The 16133-nt window shown below is 43.6% G+C and overlaps 1 protein-coding gene across 5 annotated transcripts in view; it reads right to left on the bottom strand.

Annotated features, from left to right (window-relative positions):
• The window catches only part of rbm42 (RNA binding motif protein 42), a 29902-nt gene that overhangs the window by 7850 nt on the left and 5919 nt on the right, over positions 1–16133 (bottom strand). For 2 of the 5 annotated variants that reach the window (XM_055903495.1, XM_055903496.1), the window contains 6 exons: positions 7596–7806; positions 3767–3827; positions 3452–3587; positions 3230–3299; positions 1351–1422; positions 1045–1211 (listed from right to left, as the gene is read on the bottom strand). In XM_055903495.1, coding sequence (XP_055759470.1) covers positions 1045–1211; positions 1351–1422; positions 3230–3299; positions 3452–3587; positions 3767–3827; positions 7596–7806 — 717 coding nt within the window. Of the gene's footprint in view, positions 1–1044; positions 1212–1350; positions 1423–3229; positions 3300–3451; positions 3588–3766; positions 3828–4077; positions 4594–5157; positions 5458–7595; positions 7807–16133 lie in introns of those variants that run through there. The other 3 variants (XM_055903499.1, XM_055903498.1, XM_055903497.1) reach the window with 3 other exon arrangements.

Raw genomic sequence — 16133 nt, 5'->3', positions numbered from 1 at the left:
ATTTTCAGATGTAGCCTAAACAAGATTAGGGAAATTGTTCTTCTTGCAAAGCATTTAAATGCTTAAATCAAACTATTACATGGACAGTGAAGCATGTTTTCTTTTGGTTCTAAAAAATCGAACAATGACTATGGAGGTTAAAGTGCAGACTGACAGCTTTAATTTGAGGTTATTGGGTGAGCCATTTAGAAATTGCCACTTTTTGTACATAGTCCCCCCATTTTAGGGGAGCAAAAGTATTGGGACAAATTCGCTTGCGTGTTAAAGTAGCAAAAGTTACGTATTTGTTCCCATATTCATATCACGCAATGACTACATCAAGCTTCTGACAAAAATTTGTTGGATGCATTTGGTCTTTGTTTTGGTTGTTTCAGATTAGGTTGTGCCCAATTACATTTATGGTAAATATGTATTGTGTCATTTTAGAGTCACGTTTATTATAAATAAGAATGTTTCTACATACTTTAATGTGGATGCTACCATGATTACGAATCATCCTGAATGAATCGTGAATAATGATGAGTGAGAAAGTTAGACGCACAAATACCATACTTCCAAGACTAACCGCTCACCTTTACAATAACGGGAGGTTAGCATTTCAGGACTATCTGTAATCATGGTAGCATCCACATTCATGGGCACTCACTGTATATTAATCTGACTATTCACAATAATCGTACTGTTGTGTGCGTACTCAGTGCCGGCCGTGTTCCTATTGGTAAGTCACCGGGATCGGCTCATGACACCAGCCACACTACACGATAAAGGCTCAACATTTCTGACACTGCCAGAACTTTGTCTGAGCCTATGACTGCGTGTAGTGGTACTCAAAATCGGCAGACCTAGACCATGTCACACTGAACGAGCAAAGAAAATCGTTTATGACCTAAGAATTTTCCAACAACGTGGAAATGTTGTCTGGGAGGGCCAAATCGTGGCATAAGATGGCTAAAAGCGTACAGTCTGTGTGGGCCTTTATGGAGAACATTGATATCCGTTGTCCTAGGAGCCTCGGAGAGAGAAAAAGGCACTGTAGCAACTAACCGGGGGTCCTCCTGAGCTCATATGCCCCATTGGGTCCATGGGATGCTGAGGGGGTCCTTGCATGGGGGGTGCCATCATCATGGGCGGGGGAGGAGGAGGGCGTGGCAGTGGGGGAGCCATCATACCCTGTGGAGGGGGACCACGCATCATAGGCATCCTCGGACCACCTGACAGAGAGATTTCAAAATTAGCTTCCCAATACATTGTTTTTAATTTGAAGACTAAATCGCTGTAGAGATTTGATCCTATTTCTTATTTCATTTAGCTAGCACTGAGGTGAAGTCAACAACAGTAGAGATAGATGACCTGGTCTCTGCAGGATGTGCGGCATAAACGCTGGTCTCATCATTGGCGGTGGTCTGACACCTGGGGTTACAGCTGAAGAGCAGAAAAAAAAGACCAGCATAAACTGAAGAGACCTGTAGACGTGGTGGTGTAAATGATCAACATTGTTTTGGGGTAAAATAGGTATTTTAAGTATGTCTAATAATGTACTATGTGGTCCTCTGTAGCTCAGTTGGTAGAGCATGGTGCTGGCATTGCCAGGATAGTGGGTTTGATTCCCGGGACCACCCATAATGAAAAATGTATTCACGCATGACTAAGTCGCTTTGGATAAATACGTCTGCTAAATGGCATATACAGTGCATTCGCTAAGTATTCAGACCCCTTGACTTTTCCCACATTTTGTTACGTTACAGCCTTATTCTAAAATGGATTAAAAATACATCCTCAATCTACACACAATACCCCATAATGACAAAGGAAAAAGAGGTTACACATTTTTTGCAAATGTATATAAAAAATAAAAACTGAAATATCACATTTACATAAGTATTCAGACCGTTCACTCAGTACTTTGTTGAAGCACCTTTGGCAGTGATTACAGCCTTGAGTCTTCTTGGGTATGACACTACAAGCCTGACACACCTGTATTTGGGGAGTATCTCCTGTTCTTCTCTGCAGATCCTCTCAAGCTCTGTCAGGTTGGATGGGGAGCATTGCTGCACAGCTATTTTCAGGTCTCTCCAGAGATATTCGATCGGGTTCAAGTTCGGGCTCTGGCTGGGCCACTCAAGGACATTCAGAGGCTTGTCCCGAAGCTACTCCTGCGTTGTCTTGGCTGTGTTCTTAGGATCGTTGTCCTGATGGAAGGTGAACCTTCACCCCAGTCTGAAGTCCTGAGCTCTCTGGAGTAGGTTTTCATCAAGGATCTCTACTTCGCGCCATTCATCTTTCCTCAAGCGTGACTAGTCTCCCAGTCCCTGCCGCTGAAAAGCATACCCACAGCATGATGCTGCCACCACCATGCTTCTCTGTAGAGATGTTGCCAGGTTTCCTCCAGAAGTGATGCTTGGCATTCAGGCCAAAGAGTTCAGTCTTGGTTTTATCAGACCAGATAATCTTGTTTCTCATGGTCTGAGAGTCTTTGGGTGCCTTTTGGCAAACTCCAAGTCGGCTGTCATGTGCCTTTTACTGAGGAGCGGCTTCCATCTGGCCACTTTACCATAAAAGCCTGATGGGTGGAGTGCTGCAAAGATGGTTATCCCATCTCCATAGAGGAACTGGAGCTCTGTCAGAGTGACCATCGGGTTCTTTGTCACTTCCCTGACCAAGGCCCTTCTCCCCTGATTTAAGAATGATGGAGGCCACTGTGTTCTTGGACCTTCAATGCTGCAGAAATGTTTTCGTACCCTTCCCCAAACATGTTCCCTGACACAATCCTGTCTTGGAGCTCTACGGACATTTCCCTCAACCTCACGGCTTGGTTTTTGCTCTGACATGCACTGTCAACTGTGGGACCTTATATAGACAAGTGTGTGCCTTTCCAAATCATGTCCAATCAATTGAACTTACCACAGGTGAACTCCAATAAAGTTGTAGAAACATCAATGACGATCAATGGAAACAGGATGCACCTGAGCTAAATTTCGTGTCTCATAGCAAAGGGTCTGAATGCTTATGTAAATAAGGTACCAGTTTTTTTTTCTACTTAAATTTGCAAAACATACACACCGGTTTTCATTTTGTCATTATGGGGTATTGTGTGTATATTGATGAGGGGCAAAAAGTATTAAATCAATTTTAGAATAAGGCTGTAACAAAATTTGGAAAAAGGGAAGGGGTCTGAATACATTCTGAATGCAAAGTATTATGTTAATAAACCTAAATCAAACCATGTCACCTGGGCCTACAAATGCAGGGGGTGGAGGTCCCACGAAAGTGGCAGCCCTTGCATCCAAGGTTTGCTGGACCTGAGAGAGAAAGGGGATTTAAAGGAGTTGGATGCATCCGGCTAACACCACATTCTGTTTGCTTTTGGCAAAAGATAGGTTTGAGTTCGTTCATTTTACGATTGATCTTTCCTATATAATGTTCAATCTATCTTTCCTCAAGATCTCAGTACCTGGCGGTAGGTGTTGGTGCCGATGATGGGCCGGATCATAGGAACAGCCATAGGAATACCCATAGGGAGCACCTCCATCACTACAGGGTCTCCTGCAGTCATTGCCACTTGACCCCCCAGGACCTCCTGCTCAAACCTGGATCATAACCAACACAAGAGTTAGCAATAGATGACGATTGTCATGAGCTATTGTTTGCCTGTCCTGATAGAGAAGAAAGACCATTTCGTAGGGGTTGTTTTGGCATAGTCACCACACACATCATTGCAATCTTATTGAAGGTAACCGAAGTGTCACGCCTCAACTATTGTACTCACAGAGCCATTTCAGCCTCCATCTCCTTCAACCGCTCCTCTCCGGATTTCATCGCCATACTTACTGCAAAGACAAACGTTTTGTTGGTAGTCCATTCTTTGGTGTTAAACACATCTAGAGAGCTACTGAAAATGTGTACAGTCAACGTCTGGCTAACACCAAATGCATTGATAGTTGGCTTGTTTACGTTATAACTACTGTATTGGCTAGTAACGTGAACTGTTTGCTAATAGTTATCGCTAGTTGTCTGGCTAACGTTAACCAGGATGTCAAAATAAAAAATTCAGCAAGTTAGTACAGAACGTATACGTACAAAACGTTATTACCCTAAATCGTGACGTTCCAAAACTCTTGAATCTTAACTAGCTATTTAAATAAAGCATGAATTGTTGTATTTGTCCGTCCCTGCAAACCGAGGCCAACGTTGTCCAAAACAGCTAGTCGCATTATTATGACGTGGAGTCTTGGTTGCGTTCCATTCCGACAGTGTGGTTGGGTCTGTTCCAGGGGGTCTGATCTTCTTCGTGTGGTTTTCCGGCAGACAAGACACTGTTGAATATTGTTGCCTTTCACAGTTCGGAAAGTGCATTGCACATTTGTTCACAAAAAAAGGGAAATTGCACCACCATCTAACCCTATTTATAAAGTGGGTGGTTCGAGCCCTGAATGCTGATTGACTGACAGCCGTGGTATATCAGACCGTATACCACGGGTATTACATTTATTTTTACGGCTCTAATTATGTTAGTAACCAGTTTAAAATAGCAATAAGGCACCTCAGGGGTTTGTGGTATATGGCAATATCCAAGAACATCCCTTAGCTGTGCTATATTGGCCAAATACCACAGCCCCTCGTGCCTTATTGCGTAAATATATACCACTATCCTCAACGCACCCCACCACCCCTCCCCACTACTTTGGCCCTCAAAGATCCTACACCATGCCGTTGGCCAGGGAGCCTGTGTCCCCTTCTCTCAAAACCCCCTGTAGTTCTTCTGAAGTAAAATCTCTGACACCCAAAAACTTCTCTGCTTGTGCAGAGAACTGTTCAAGTCACTCTGTACAGGCCTACTACTCACAGGGATCCTCTCCCTCACGCTTTGTCCACTATCCTCTACTTTACTCGCTGCCTCAGCATGACGCTTTCTGCACTGCTCTTGTAACAGTATAGCTTCCGTCCCTCTCCTCGCCCCTAACTGGGCTCGAACCAGGGAACCTCTGCACACATAGACAACTGCCACCCTCAAAGCATTGTTACCCATCGCACCACAAAAGCCACGGCCCTTGCAGAGCAAGGGGAACAACTACTTCAAGGTCTCAGAGCGAGTGACATCACTGACTGAAACACTATTAGCGCGCACCCCGCTAACCATTTCACATCGGTTACACTCACCCCCCTTTTCCGCAGCAACCAGTGATCCGGGTCCCGGCACCAATGTAACAGTATAGCTTCCATCCCTCTCCTCGCCCCTACCTGAGCTCAAACCAGGGATCCTCTGCACACATAGACAACAGCCACCCTCGAAGCATCGTTACCCATCGCTCCACAAAAGCGATGGGTTGTTCCTCCTTGCTACTTCAAGGTCTCAGAGCGAGTGACGTCACCAATTGAAACACTATTAGCGCTCCTTTCAGTGGTGCTTTGTTCCGGAGAGCAAAGCAGGACACAGCTCTCATCCTGAGTCGCGAAGCGCGCAGCGCCCTCTCCCTCTGGGCAGCAGACACACAAAAAAATCAACACAAGAACACTTCTGGATATTTTGACTTCTTCACCGAGCCAGATACCACAAACTGATCGGCCAAAAGGCATAGATCCACTTTCTAAATGAATCATACTCCCACTGGGCTAGAGCATCTTAGGCATTTTCCTGATCATTGGGGTGAGTCTCAAAAGCCTTCTCCTAACGGTACAGGTTCTTCCTCTTCACTTCTGTCAGGTTCAATTCGACTGCTCACGGTTTCAGGAGTGTAACGTAATTATCTCTCCTGTACTTGAGTCAAAGGAGAAAGTACTCGGCTTGTATTTAGCAGATGTCGTCTTGGGTTTGAACCTCGCCCCCTTCTTTCTGCCTCACGTCATCTCGCAATTTTTTCTGCCTCGTGTCATCTCGCCATCCTCCATCTTGCCGCATGTCCATTAGCTAGCTTGCTCCAACTCCACCTCAAGCTGTCCACGTCTAGACAAAACTTTTTCCAGGGGGTCTGATAATCACACAGAAAGCTGTCAAGTTCAAGATGTATTGATATCCACATGGCAATCAATGAAACATAAAACTGAAATAAATGTTGCGGGTGTATACATACACTAGGGTTGCTCCCTATTGTATTGGGTTGCACAAAAACAGTCCTTGGGAAGCCAGAAGTTAAATACATTCCTATACAGGCTCCGGGGCCTGTGAGGATGGAGCATTCATCGCCACGATTCCTTCTGTAAAATCCCTGAGTCCCACAAAACGTTCAGCCACACTCACAACAATGCCTATTTCCTTAGATTTCCTCTCTCTTTGTGTAGTTGTGCAGTTGATGATAATCAATGCAATCAATGTTACTACGTCCATCTTCTTAACATGCAACATGTCAGGGTCCCTCTATTGACAAGGAATATTCTCTGGTGTCAGTACTCCTACTACCATTATTTCTTCAACGGCACTCCTTTCTTCTACTTTTCTCACCGCCTACGGATAGGAGACATGCTGGACAGCCCTTATTCTTGCCACCTCCGTCTCCTTCACACTAACAGGGAACTTCAGGAATTCGGGCGCATGATCATCACCACAATTGCAGCATTTAGGCTCAGCTGGCATACGATAGTCCTCCTGTCTACATACACTTGACACATGGACAAATATTTTGCATTTATCACACTGCATGGGTTTGGGTACAAAAGCTTTCACAGGGTATCTCATAAAACCCAAATACACGTGAGAAGGAAGAATGGATGGAGTGGGATTCCTCTCTCCTTCCACCATGCGGGTCAATCGGTGTGCACCAACCACCTGATCCAATTTTTGACATACACTACCATTCAAAAGTTTGGGGTCACTTAGAAATGTCCTTGTTTTTGAAAGAAGAGCACATTTTCTGTCCATTAAAATAACATAAAATTGATCAGAAATACAGTGTAGACATTGTTAATGTTGTAAATGACTATTGTAGCTGGAAACGGCTGATTTTTAAAGGAATATCTACATAGACGTACAGAGGCCCATTATCAGCAACCATTACTCGTGTTTCAATGGCACGTTGTGTTAGCTAATCCAAGTTTATAATTTTAAAAGGCTAATTGATCATTAGAAAACCCTTTTCCAATTTTGTTAGCACAGCTGAAAACTGTTGTCCTGATTAAAGAAGCAATAAAACTGGCCTTCTTTAGACTAGTTGAGTATCTGGAGAATCAGCATTTGTGGGTTCAATTACAGATTAAATAACTTTCTTCTGAAACTTGTCAGTCTATTCTTGTTCTGAGAAATTAAGGCTATTTCATGCGAGAAATTGCCAAGAAACTGAAGATCTCGAACAGTGCTGTGTACTACTCCCTTCACAGAACAGCAGAAACTGTCTCTAACCAGAATAGAAAGAGGAGTGGGAGGCCCTGGTGCACAACTGAGCAAGAGGACAAGTACATTAGAGTGTCTAGTTTGAGAAACAGATACCTCACAAGTCCTCAACTGGCAGCTTCATTAAATAGTACCCGCAAAACCAATTGTGTTTTTTGTTTGTTTATTTGCGTTGTTTGCAACTTATGTTTTTACTTATTTTGTACATAATGTTGCCGCTACCGTCTCTTATAACTGAAAATAATTTCTGGACATCAGGACTGCGATTACTCACCACAGACTAGTAGAATCCTGTTTTTCCTTTCACGAGTCCGACGAGCAAGACGCCAAGGATATACTGCTTTCTCGGGAACAGGCCCAGATCCCCTTGATTTGCGTGAAGAGGCGCCTGAGAAAAAGGGGCCGAAGGGTGGGCTGCCTTCTGAGAATTCATTGGCGATCGAATAAACCCCCACTTCCTTCCATTCTGCTAGCAAACCTGTAATCTTTGGAGAATTATAAAAAAAAATTACACAGAAGATTAAACTAATTTACGCAGAATATTAAAACGAATATATTAAGCTTCACGGATTCGTGGCTGAACGACGACACTATCAACATACAGCTGGCTGGTTATACGCTGTACAAGGTGTCACGTCATTCGTGCTATTTGATGGGAACTAGCCCCTGTCCCCCTATACACCTCAAGTTTGCTCTTTCAGGCCCACAAAGACAACAAGAAAAATGTTGCCCCATAAATTTCTCCTCTGGGATTTAAACTCTCAAACATTCCTTTGGAGATCAACCAACATAACCACTACTCTACCAGTCAGACAGATTTAACTTAGAGAATTTGGATGTATTGAGACTCCTTCCCTTTTTTTCACACGCTATTACCTTACAGCCTTATTCTAAAATAGATTACATTTTAATTTTCCCTCAATCTACACACAATACCCTATAATGACAAAGCGAAAATCAGGTTTATACATTTTAGCTAATTCATTACAAATAAAAACAGAAATACCTCATTTACATGATTAAACCAAGATTGAACTCTTTGGCCTGAATGGCAAGCGTCACGTCTGGAGGAAACCTGGCACCATCCGTAAGATGAAGCATGGTGGTGGCAGCATCATGATGTGGGGATGATTTTCAACAGCAGGGACTGGGAGAATAATCAGGATTGAGGGAAACACGTGCCTTTACACCTGCATTGCTTGCTGTTTTGGGTTTTAGGCTGGGTTTCTGTACAGTACTTTGAGATATCAGCTGATGTAAGAAGGGCTATATAAATAAATTTGATTTGATGAACGGAGCAAAGTACACAGAGATTTATGATGAAAATCTGCTCCAGAGCGCTCAGGACCTCAGACTGGGTCGAAGGTTCACCTTCCAACAGGACAATAACCCTAAGCACACAGCCAAGACAACGCAGGAGTGGCTTCGGGACAAGTTTCTGAATATCCTTGAGTGTCCCAGACAGTGGAGGAACTAGAGTTTTATACATGGGGTGGCCAGGGGGTGGCCAAGGCTACTTCAGGGGGTCCATAGACCATGACAGAAAATGTGTGTAACCCTAACCTGGCATCTAAGTAGCATGAATGAATCCTATGATTGCTGATTAGAGGCAGAAGTGATAATTCACTTAACCCGGAGTTCTTCAATGTGGCAGATAGTCTGGTCCTAAAGGGTTACTTCACTAGAATTCTTTAACATACTTTGAATAGTCAGTGTCTCTACCTCAAAACTGCAGCTCAATTTCTTTCTCACACACACACACACTGGAGAGACTTGGGTCACTTTGTTTTCATGAATATATAATCTGGGTCTATAAGTGTTGAGCATCAAAATATTTTCAGAAAATAAAGCTAAAGCACCAAGGAAATAAGATAGCATTTGTGTGTTACATAAATTGCATAGTTTATTTACCAAAAAGTACATTTACAAAAAACACACTGCAATTTGACATACCAGGTATCAAGCAGAAATGGACTTATTATTATGTTAACTAATAGCAAAGAAACGTTTTTAGGATTGGTTTAAAAATTGGTTTTAATCCGTTTTAAAGCTGAGAATCTTCTCTTGCAAGAAGCACTGCTGACTAGTGTCTACAGAAATCTTACAAAATCGAAATAGTTCATGGAAGACCTCTTTATAAGGTTCTAGAAACACAACAAAGTCAAGAAGTGTTGAATCCAAGGAGGCTTAGCAGTTCAGACGTCTTTTTCCGTATTGTCGTGTCGTGTCCTGTATATATATATATTTACACCTTTCTTCGCATATCTTTTATTTATTTTATTATCCAAGAACTCAACTACAAAAGCTTTCCTGCAAAAGCTTTCCTGCAACCCGCTTCACCAATTACAAAAAGTACTATTTACCTCAATCTGAAAATCCATCGTGGAAGATAGCCAGGGGCTAATTCAGAAGCTAGCCTGAAAGCTAACCAGAAGCTACTCCGATAGCTAGCCAGAAGCTAATCTGTAGCTGCCCCGAAATTAGCCGGTTTGCTGGCTAGCGTTGGTGTTTCAGCTGCCCACGTTTTGCGGTCATCAGCTATTCCTTTAGCTCGATAATCTACCGGCACTTTTGTGCAACGCGACTCGGACCGGAGCATTCCGGGACTTTTTTTCTCTCAGTTTCCCCGGATTCCAACCGCAGGCTCTGGACACTTGCACCTTGATTTCGCAGCTAGCTAGCTGCATACCGTGTGACTATTGGCTTACGTCGACCCCGGAGCAAACTCAAATCATGCTGGAGCTAGCCAGCTGAGGAGTTCCATCACCATCCGGACCCGTTTCTTTTGTTGCTGCTGCAGATACGGAACCCCACCGGGCCTTCACGACTGACTGCCGCGACTGACTGCCGACGTTATCTGCCCGAGGGATTTATCCAACCGGCACCTCCGTCCCGACGTTACCTGAACGCTCATCTGAGGCCCGCTAATCGTTAGCTGTCTTATCGGCTGCTATCTGAACAAAACCCCACTACACGGAACCTACCGACGGAAACGCACGAGGTATCTACAAACAGACCTCCATCCTATGCTGCTACCGATAGCCATATACCCGGCCAGCTGTCTGGATCGCCACGACCCCAACCAACCTCTACTCACTGGACCCTTATTGATCACTCGATTAAGCATGCCTCTCCTTAATGTAAATATGCCTTGTCCATTGCTGTTCTGGTTAGTGTTTATTGGCTTATTTCACTGTAGAGATTCTAGCCCTGCTCTCTATACCATATCCAACCTCTCAGTTCCACCACCCACATATGCGATGACATCACCTGGTTTCAATGATGTTTCTAGAGACAAGATCTCTCTCATCATCACTCAATACCTAGGTTTACCTCCACTGTATTCACATCCTACCATACCTTTGTCTATACATTATTCCTTTAAACTATTCTATCGCCCCCAGAAACTTCCTTTTACTCTCTGCTCTAGTAGCTCTAGGCGACCAATTCTCATAGCTTTTAGCCGTACCCTTATCCTACTCCTCCTCTGTTCCTCTGGTGATGTAGAGGTGAATCCAGGCCCTGCAGTACCTGGCTCCACTCCTATTCCCCAGGCGCTCTCTTTTGATGACTTCTGTAACAGTAATAGCCTTGGCTTCATGCATGTTAACATTAGAAGCCTCCTCCCTAAGTTTGTTTTGTTCACTGCTTTAGCACACTCTACCAACCCGGATGTTTTAGCCGTGTCTGAATCCTGGCTTAGAAAGACCACCAAAAATTCAGACATTTTCATCCCCAATTACAAGATTTTCAGACAAGATAGAACGGCCAAAGGGGGCGGTGTTGCAATCTACTGCAAAGACTGCCTGCAGAGTTCTGTTATACTATCCAGGTCTGTTCCCAAACAATTTGAACTTCTACTTTTAAAAATCCACCTCTCTAAAAACAAGTCTCTCACCGTTGCCGCCTGCTATAGACCACCCTCTGCCCCCAGCTGTGCTCTGGACACTGTATGTGAACTGATTGCCCCCCATCTATCTTCAGAGCTCGTGCTGCTAGGCGACCTAAATTTGAACATGCTCAACACCCCAGCCACCCTACAATCTAAGCTTGATGCCCTCAATCTCACACAAATTATCAATGAACCTACCAGGTACCACCCCAATTCCGTAAACACGGGTACCCTCATAGATATCATCCTAACAAACTTGCCCTCCAAATACACCTCTGCTGTTTTCAACCAAGATCTCAGCGATCACTGCCTCATTGCCTGCATCCGTAATGGGTCAGCGGTCAAACGACCTCCACTCATCACTGTCAAACGCTCCCTGAAACACTTCAGCGAGCAGGCCTTCCTAATCGACCTGGCCGGGGTATCCTGGAAGGATATTGATCTCATCCCGTCAGTAGAGGATGCCTGGTCATTTTTTTAAAATGCCTTCCTCACCATCTTGAATAAGCATGCCCCATTCAAGAAATTTAGAACCAGGAACAGATATAGCCCTTGGTTCTCTCCTGACCTGACTGCCCTTAACCAACAGAAAAACATCCTATGGCGTTCTGCATTAGCATCGAACAGCCCCCGTGATATGCAACTTTTCAGGAAAGCCAGAAACCAATATACACAGGCAGTTAGAACAGCCAAGGCTAGCTTTTTCAAGCAGAAATTTGCTTCCTGCAACACAAATTCAAAAAAGTTCTGGGACACCGTAAAGTCCATGGAGAATAAGAACACCTCCTCCCAGCTTCCAACCGCTCTGAAGATAGGAAACACTGTCACCACCGACAAATCCACTATAATTGAGAATTTCAATAAGCATTTTTCTACGGCTGGCCATGCTTTCCACCTGGCTACCCCTACCCCGGACAACAGCACTGCCCTCCCCTCTGCTACTCGCCCAAGCCTTCCTCATTTCTCTTTCTCCCAAATACAGACAGCTGATGTTCTTAATGAGCTGCAATATCTGGACCCTTACAAATCAGCCGGGCTAGATAATCTGGACCCTTTCTTTCTAAAACTATCTGCTGAAATTGTTGCCACCCCTATTACTAGCCTCTTCAACCTCTCTTTCGTGTCGTCTGAGATCCCCAAAGATTGGAAAGCAGCTGCGGTTATCCCCCTCTTCAAAGGGGGGTACACCCTTGACCCTAACTGCTACAGACCTATATCTATCCTACCCTGCCTTTCTAAGGTCTTCGAAAGCCAAGTCAACAAACAGATTACCGACCATTTCGAATCACACCACACCTTCTCCGCTATGCAATCTGGTTTCAGAGCTGGTCATGGGTGCACCTCAGCCACGCTCAAGGTCATAAACGATATCGTAACCGCCATCGATAGGAAACAATACTGTGCAGCCGTATTCATTGACCTGGCCAAGGCTTTTGACTCTGTCAATCACCACATCCTCATTGGCAGACTCGACAGCCTTGGTTTCTCTAATGATTGCCTCGCCTGGTTCACCAACTACTTCTCTGATCGAGTTCAGTGTGTCAAATCGGAGGGTCTGTTGTCCGGGCCTCTGGCAGTCTCTATGGGGGTGCCACAGGGTTCAATTCTTGGACCGACTCTCTTCTCTGTTTACATCAATGATGTCGCTCTTGCTGCTGGTGATTCTCTGATCCACCTCTACGCAGACGACACTATTCTGTATACTTCTGGCCCTTCTTTTGACACTGTGTTAACAACCCTCCAGGCGAGCTTCAATGCCATACAACTCTCCTTCCGTGGCCTCCAACTGCTCTTAAATACAAGTAAAACCAAATGCATGCTCTTCAACCGATCGCTGCCTGCTCCTGCCCGCCTGTCCAACATCACTACTTTGGACGGCTCTGACTTAGAATATGTGGACAACTACAAATACCTAGGTGTCTGGTTAGACTGTAAACTCTCCTTCCAGACCCACATCAAACATCTCCAATCCAAAGTCAAATCTAGAATTGGCTTCCTATTCCGCAACAAAGCATCCTTTACTCATGCTGCCAAACATACCCTTGTAAAACTGACCATCCTACCAATCCTCGACTTCGGTGATGTCATTTACAAAATAGCCTCTAAAACCGTGCTCAATAAATTGGATGCAGTCTATCACAGTGCCATCCGTTTTGTCACCAAAGCCCCATATACTACCCACCACTGCGACCTGTACACTCTCGTTGGCTGGCCCTCGGTTCATACTCGTCGCCAAACCCACTGGTTCCAGGTCATCTACAAGACCCTGCTAGGTAAAGTCCCCCCTTATCTCAGCTCGCTGGTCACCATAGCAGCACCTACCTGTAGCACGCGCTCCAGCAGGTATATCTCTCTAGTCACCCCCAAAACCAATTCTTCCTTTGGACGCCTCTCCTTCCAGTTCTCTGCTGCCAATGACTGGAACGAACTACAAAAATCTCTGAAACTGGAAACACCTATCTCCCTCACTAGCTTTAAGCACCAGCTGTCAGAGCAGCTCATAGATTACTGCACCTGTACATAACCCATCTACAATTTAGCCCAAACAACTACCTCTTTACCTACTGTATTTATTTATTAATTTATTTTGCTCCTTTGCACCCCATTATCTCTGTCTCTACTTTGCACTTTCTTCCACTGCAAACCAACCATTCCAGTGTTTTTTAGTTTTTATTTTACTTGCTGTGTTGTACTCACTTCGCCTCCATGGCCTTTTTATATTTTTATTTATTTATACATATATCTGTCTGCCTTCACCTCCCTTATCTCACCTCACTTGCTCACATTGTATATAGACTTATTTTTTAATTTTTTTTCTGTATTATTGACTATATGTTTGTCTTACTCCATGTGTAACTATGTGTTGTTGTATGTGTCGAACTGCTTTGCTTTATCTTGGCCAGGTCGCAATTGTAAATGAGAACGTGTTCTCAATTTGCCTACCTGGTTAAATAAAGGTTAAATAAAAAAAAATAAAAAAAAGAAGAGTAGACGGTCTGTCCCTTCCACTTTTCTCTATCCTATTAACTTCTTGTGGCTGCAGGGGTAGTATTGAGTAGCTTGGATGAAAGGTGCACAGAGGTGCCCAGAGTAAACGGCCTGCTCCTCAGTCATAGTTGCTAATATATGCATATTATGATTAGTATTGGTTAGAAAACACTCTGAAGTTTCTAAAACTGTTTGAATTATGTCTTTGAGTATAACAGAACTCATATGGCAGGCAACAACCTGAGAAAAAATCCAAACAGGAAGTGGAAATTATTAGGCTGGTCGATTTTCAACCAAGATCCCATTGAAATTACAGCGAGATATGAATGAGTTTTCACTTCCTACGGCTTCCACTAGATGTCAACAGTCTGTAGAACTTATTGCATGGTTTGCTTTTTCCGTAAAGTTTTTTGAAATCTGACACAGCGGTTGCATTAAGGAGAGGTACTGTATATCTATAATTCCATGTGTATATCATCTACATTTATGTGTATTATCATGTGTATTATCATCTACATTTATGATGAGTATTTCTGTTGAAACGATGTGGCTATGCAAAATCCCTGGATGTTTTTGGAACCAGTGAATGTAACGCGCCAATGTAAACTCAGATTTCTTTCTATAAATATGAACTTGATCAAACAAAACATACATGTATTGTGTAACATGAAGTCCTATGAGTGTCATCTGATGAAGATCATCAAAGGTTAGTGATTAATTTTATCTCTATTCGTGCTTTTTGTGACTCCTATCTTTGGCTGGAAAAATGGCTGTGCTTATTGTGGTTTGGTGTGACCTAACATAATCGTTTGTGGTGCTTTCGCTGAAAAGCATATTTGAAATCGGACACTTTGGTGGGATTAACAAAAAGATTACCTTTAAAATGGTATAAGACACATGTATGTCTGAGGAATTTTAATTATGAGATTTCTGTTTTTTTGAATTTGGCGCCCTGCACTTTCACTGGCTGTTGTCATATCGATCCCGTTACCGGGATTGCAGCCCTAAGAAGTTTTAAGAAGCCGCGTGGTTTGAGGAACCTCATGTTTGAGGTCCTCTAAATCTAACTCAAAGGTCTGAGCAAAGGCAAACAGAGGCTCCTCATTCAAGAATGTTGTACTCTTTGGGTTGAGAGACTGGACCCCTTGCATTATTTCGCAATTCTTCTTTGAAAAACACCTCTGCAGCTCAGCTGTGAGACTGTCAAGCATGAAGCACCTGATAAAAGATAGCTCTTTGGAAGCTCTCACTACCACTTTGGTCACTATTTTTCTGTCCTACATTGCTCATCATCAATGAGTCGTGAAATCTTAAGCTTGTTTTAGGCTCTTTTACACACTGTTTGTACACTTATTTGCATTGCTCTGCAATCTCTTCAACCTCTTTCCATAGTTCTCCAAAGTAACCCTCTCTTCAGTAGTCCTGTAATGTGTTCGTAAGGGTACCTACTAGATCCACAGCCCTTGCTAGGTCAAGAGAGCTTGATTGGAGCATGTCAGAAAGACATTTGGCATCACCAAGCACTTTACAAAAGGTAACCAAAAGCCCTAGGAAATGTAAATCTGAGAAAGAAGGCCCCTTGCCTCCACTGATATATCACCACTATTTTCAAGTGTGATATCCTGTAGCCCTCTCAGAACTGCTGGAAGCCTGTCCTTCAGATTACAGCATGCCAAGTACAGTTGAAGTCGGAAGTTTACATACACTGAGGTTGGAGTCATTAAAACTAGTTTTCAACCACTCCACGCATTTCTTGTTAACAAACTATAGTTTTGGCAAGCCGGTTAGCACATCTACTTTGTGCATGACACAAGCAATTTTTCCAACAATTGTTTACAGACAGATTATTTCACTGTATCACAATTCCAGTGGGTCAGAAGTTTACATACACGAAGTTGACTGTGCCTTTAAACAGCTTGGAAAATTCCAGAA

This window comes from Salvelinus fontinalis, chromosome 38 (assembly GCF_029448725.1).
Source record: "Salvelinus fontinalis isolate EN_2023a chromosome 38, ASM2944872v1, whole genome shotgun sequence".
Lineage (NCBI taxonomy): Eukaryota > Metazoa > Chordata > Actinopteri > Salmoniformes > Salmonidae > Salvelinus > Salvelinus fontinalis.
Note: the sequence above shows the minus strand (reverse complement) of the source record. Positions and strands in the feature narration are given on the sequence as shown.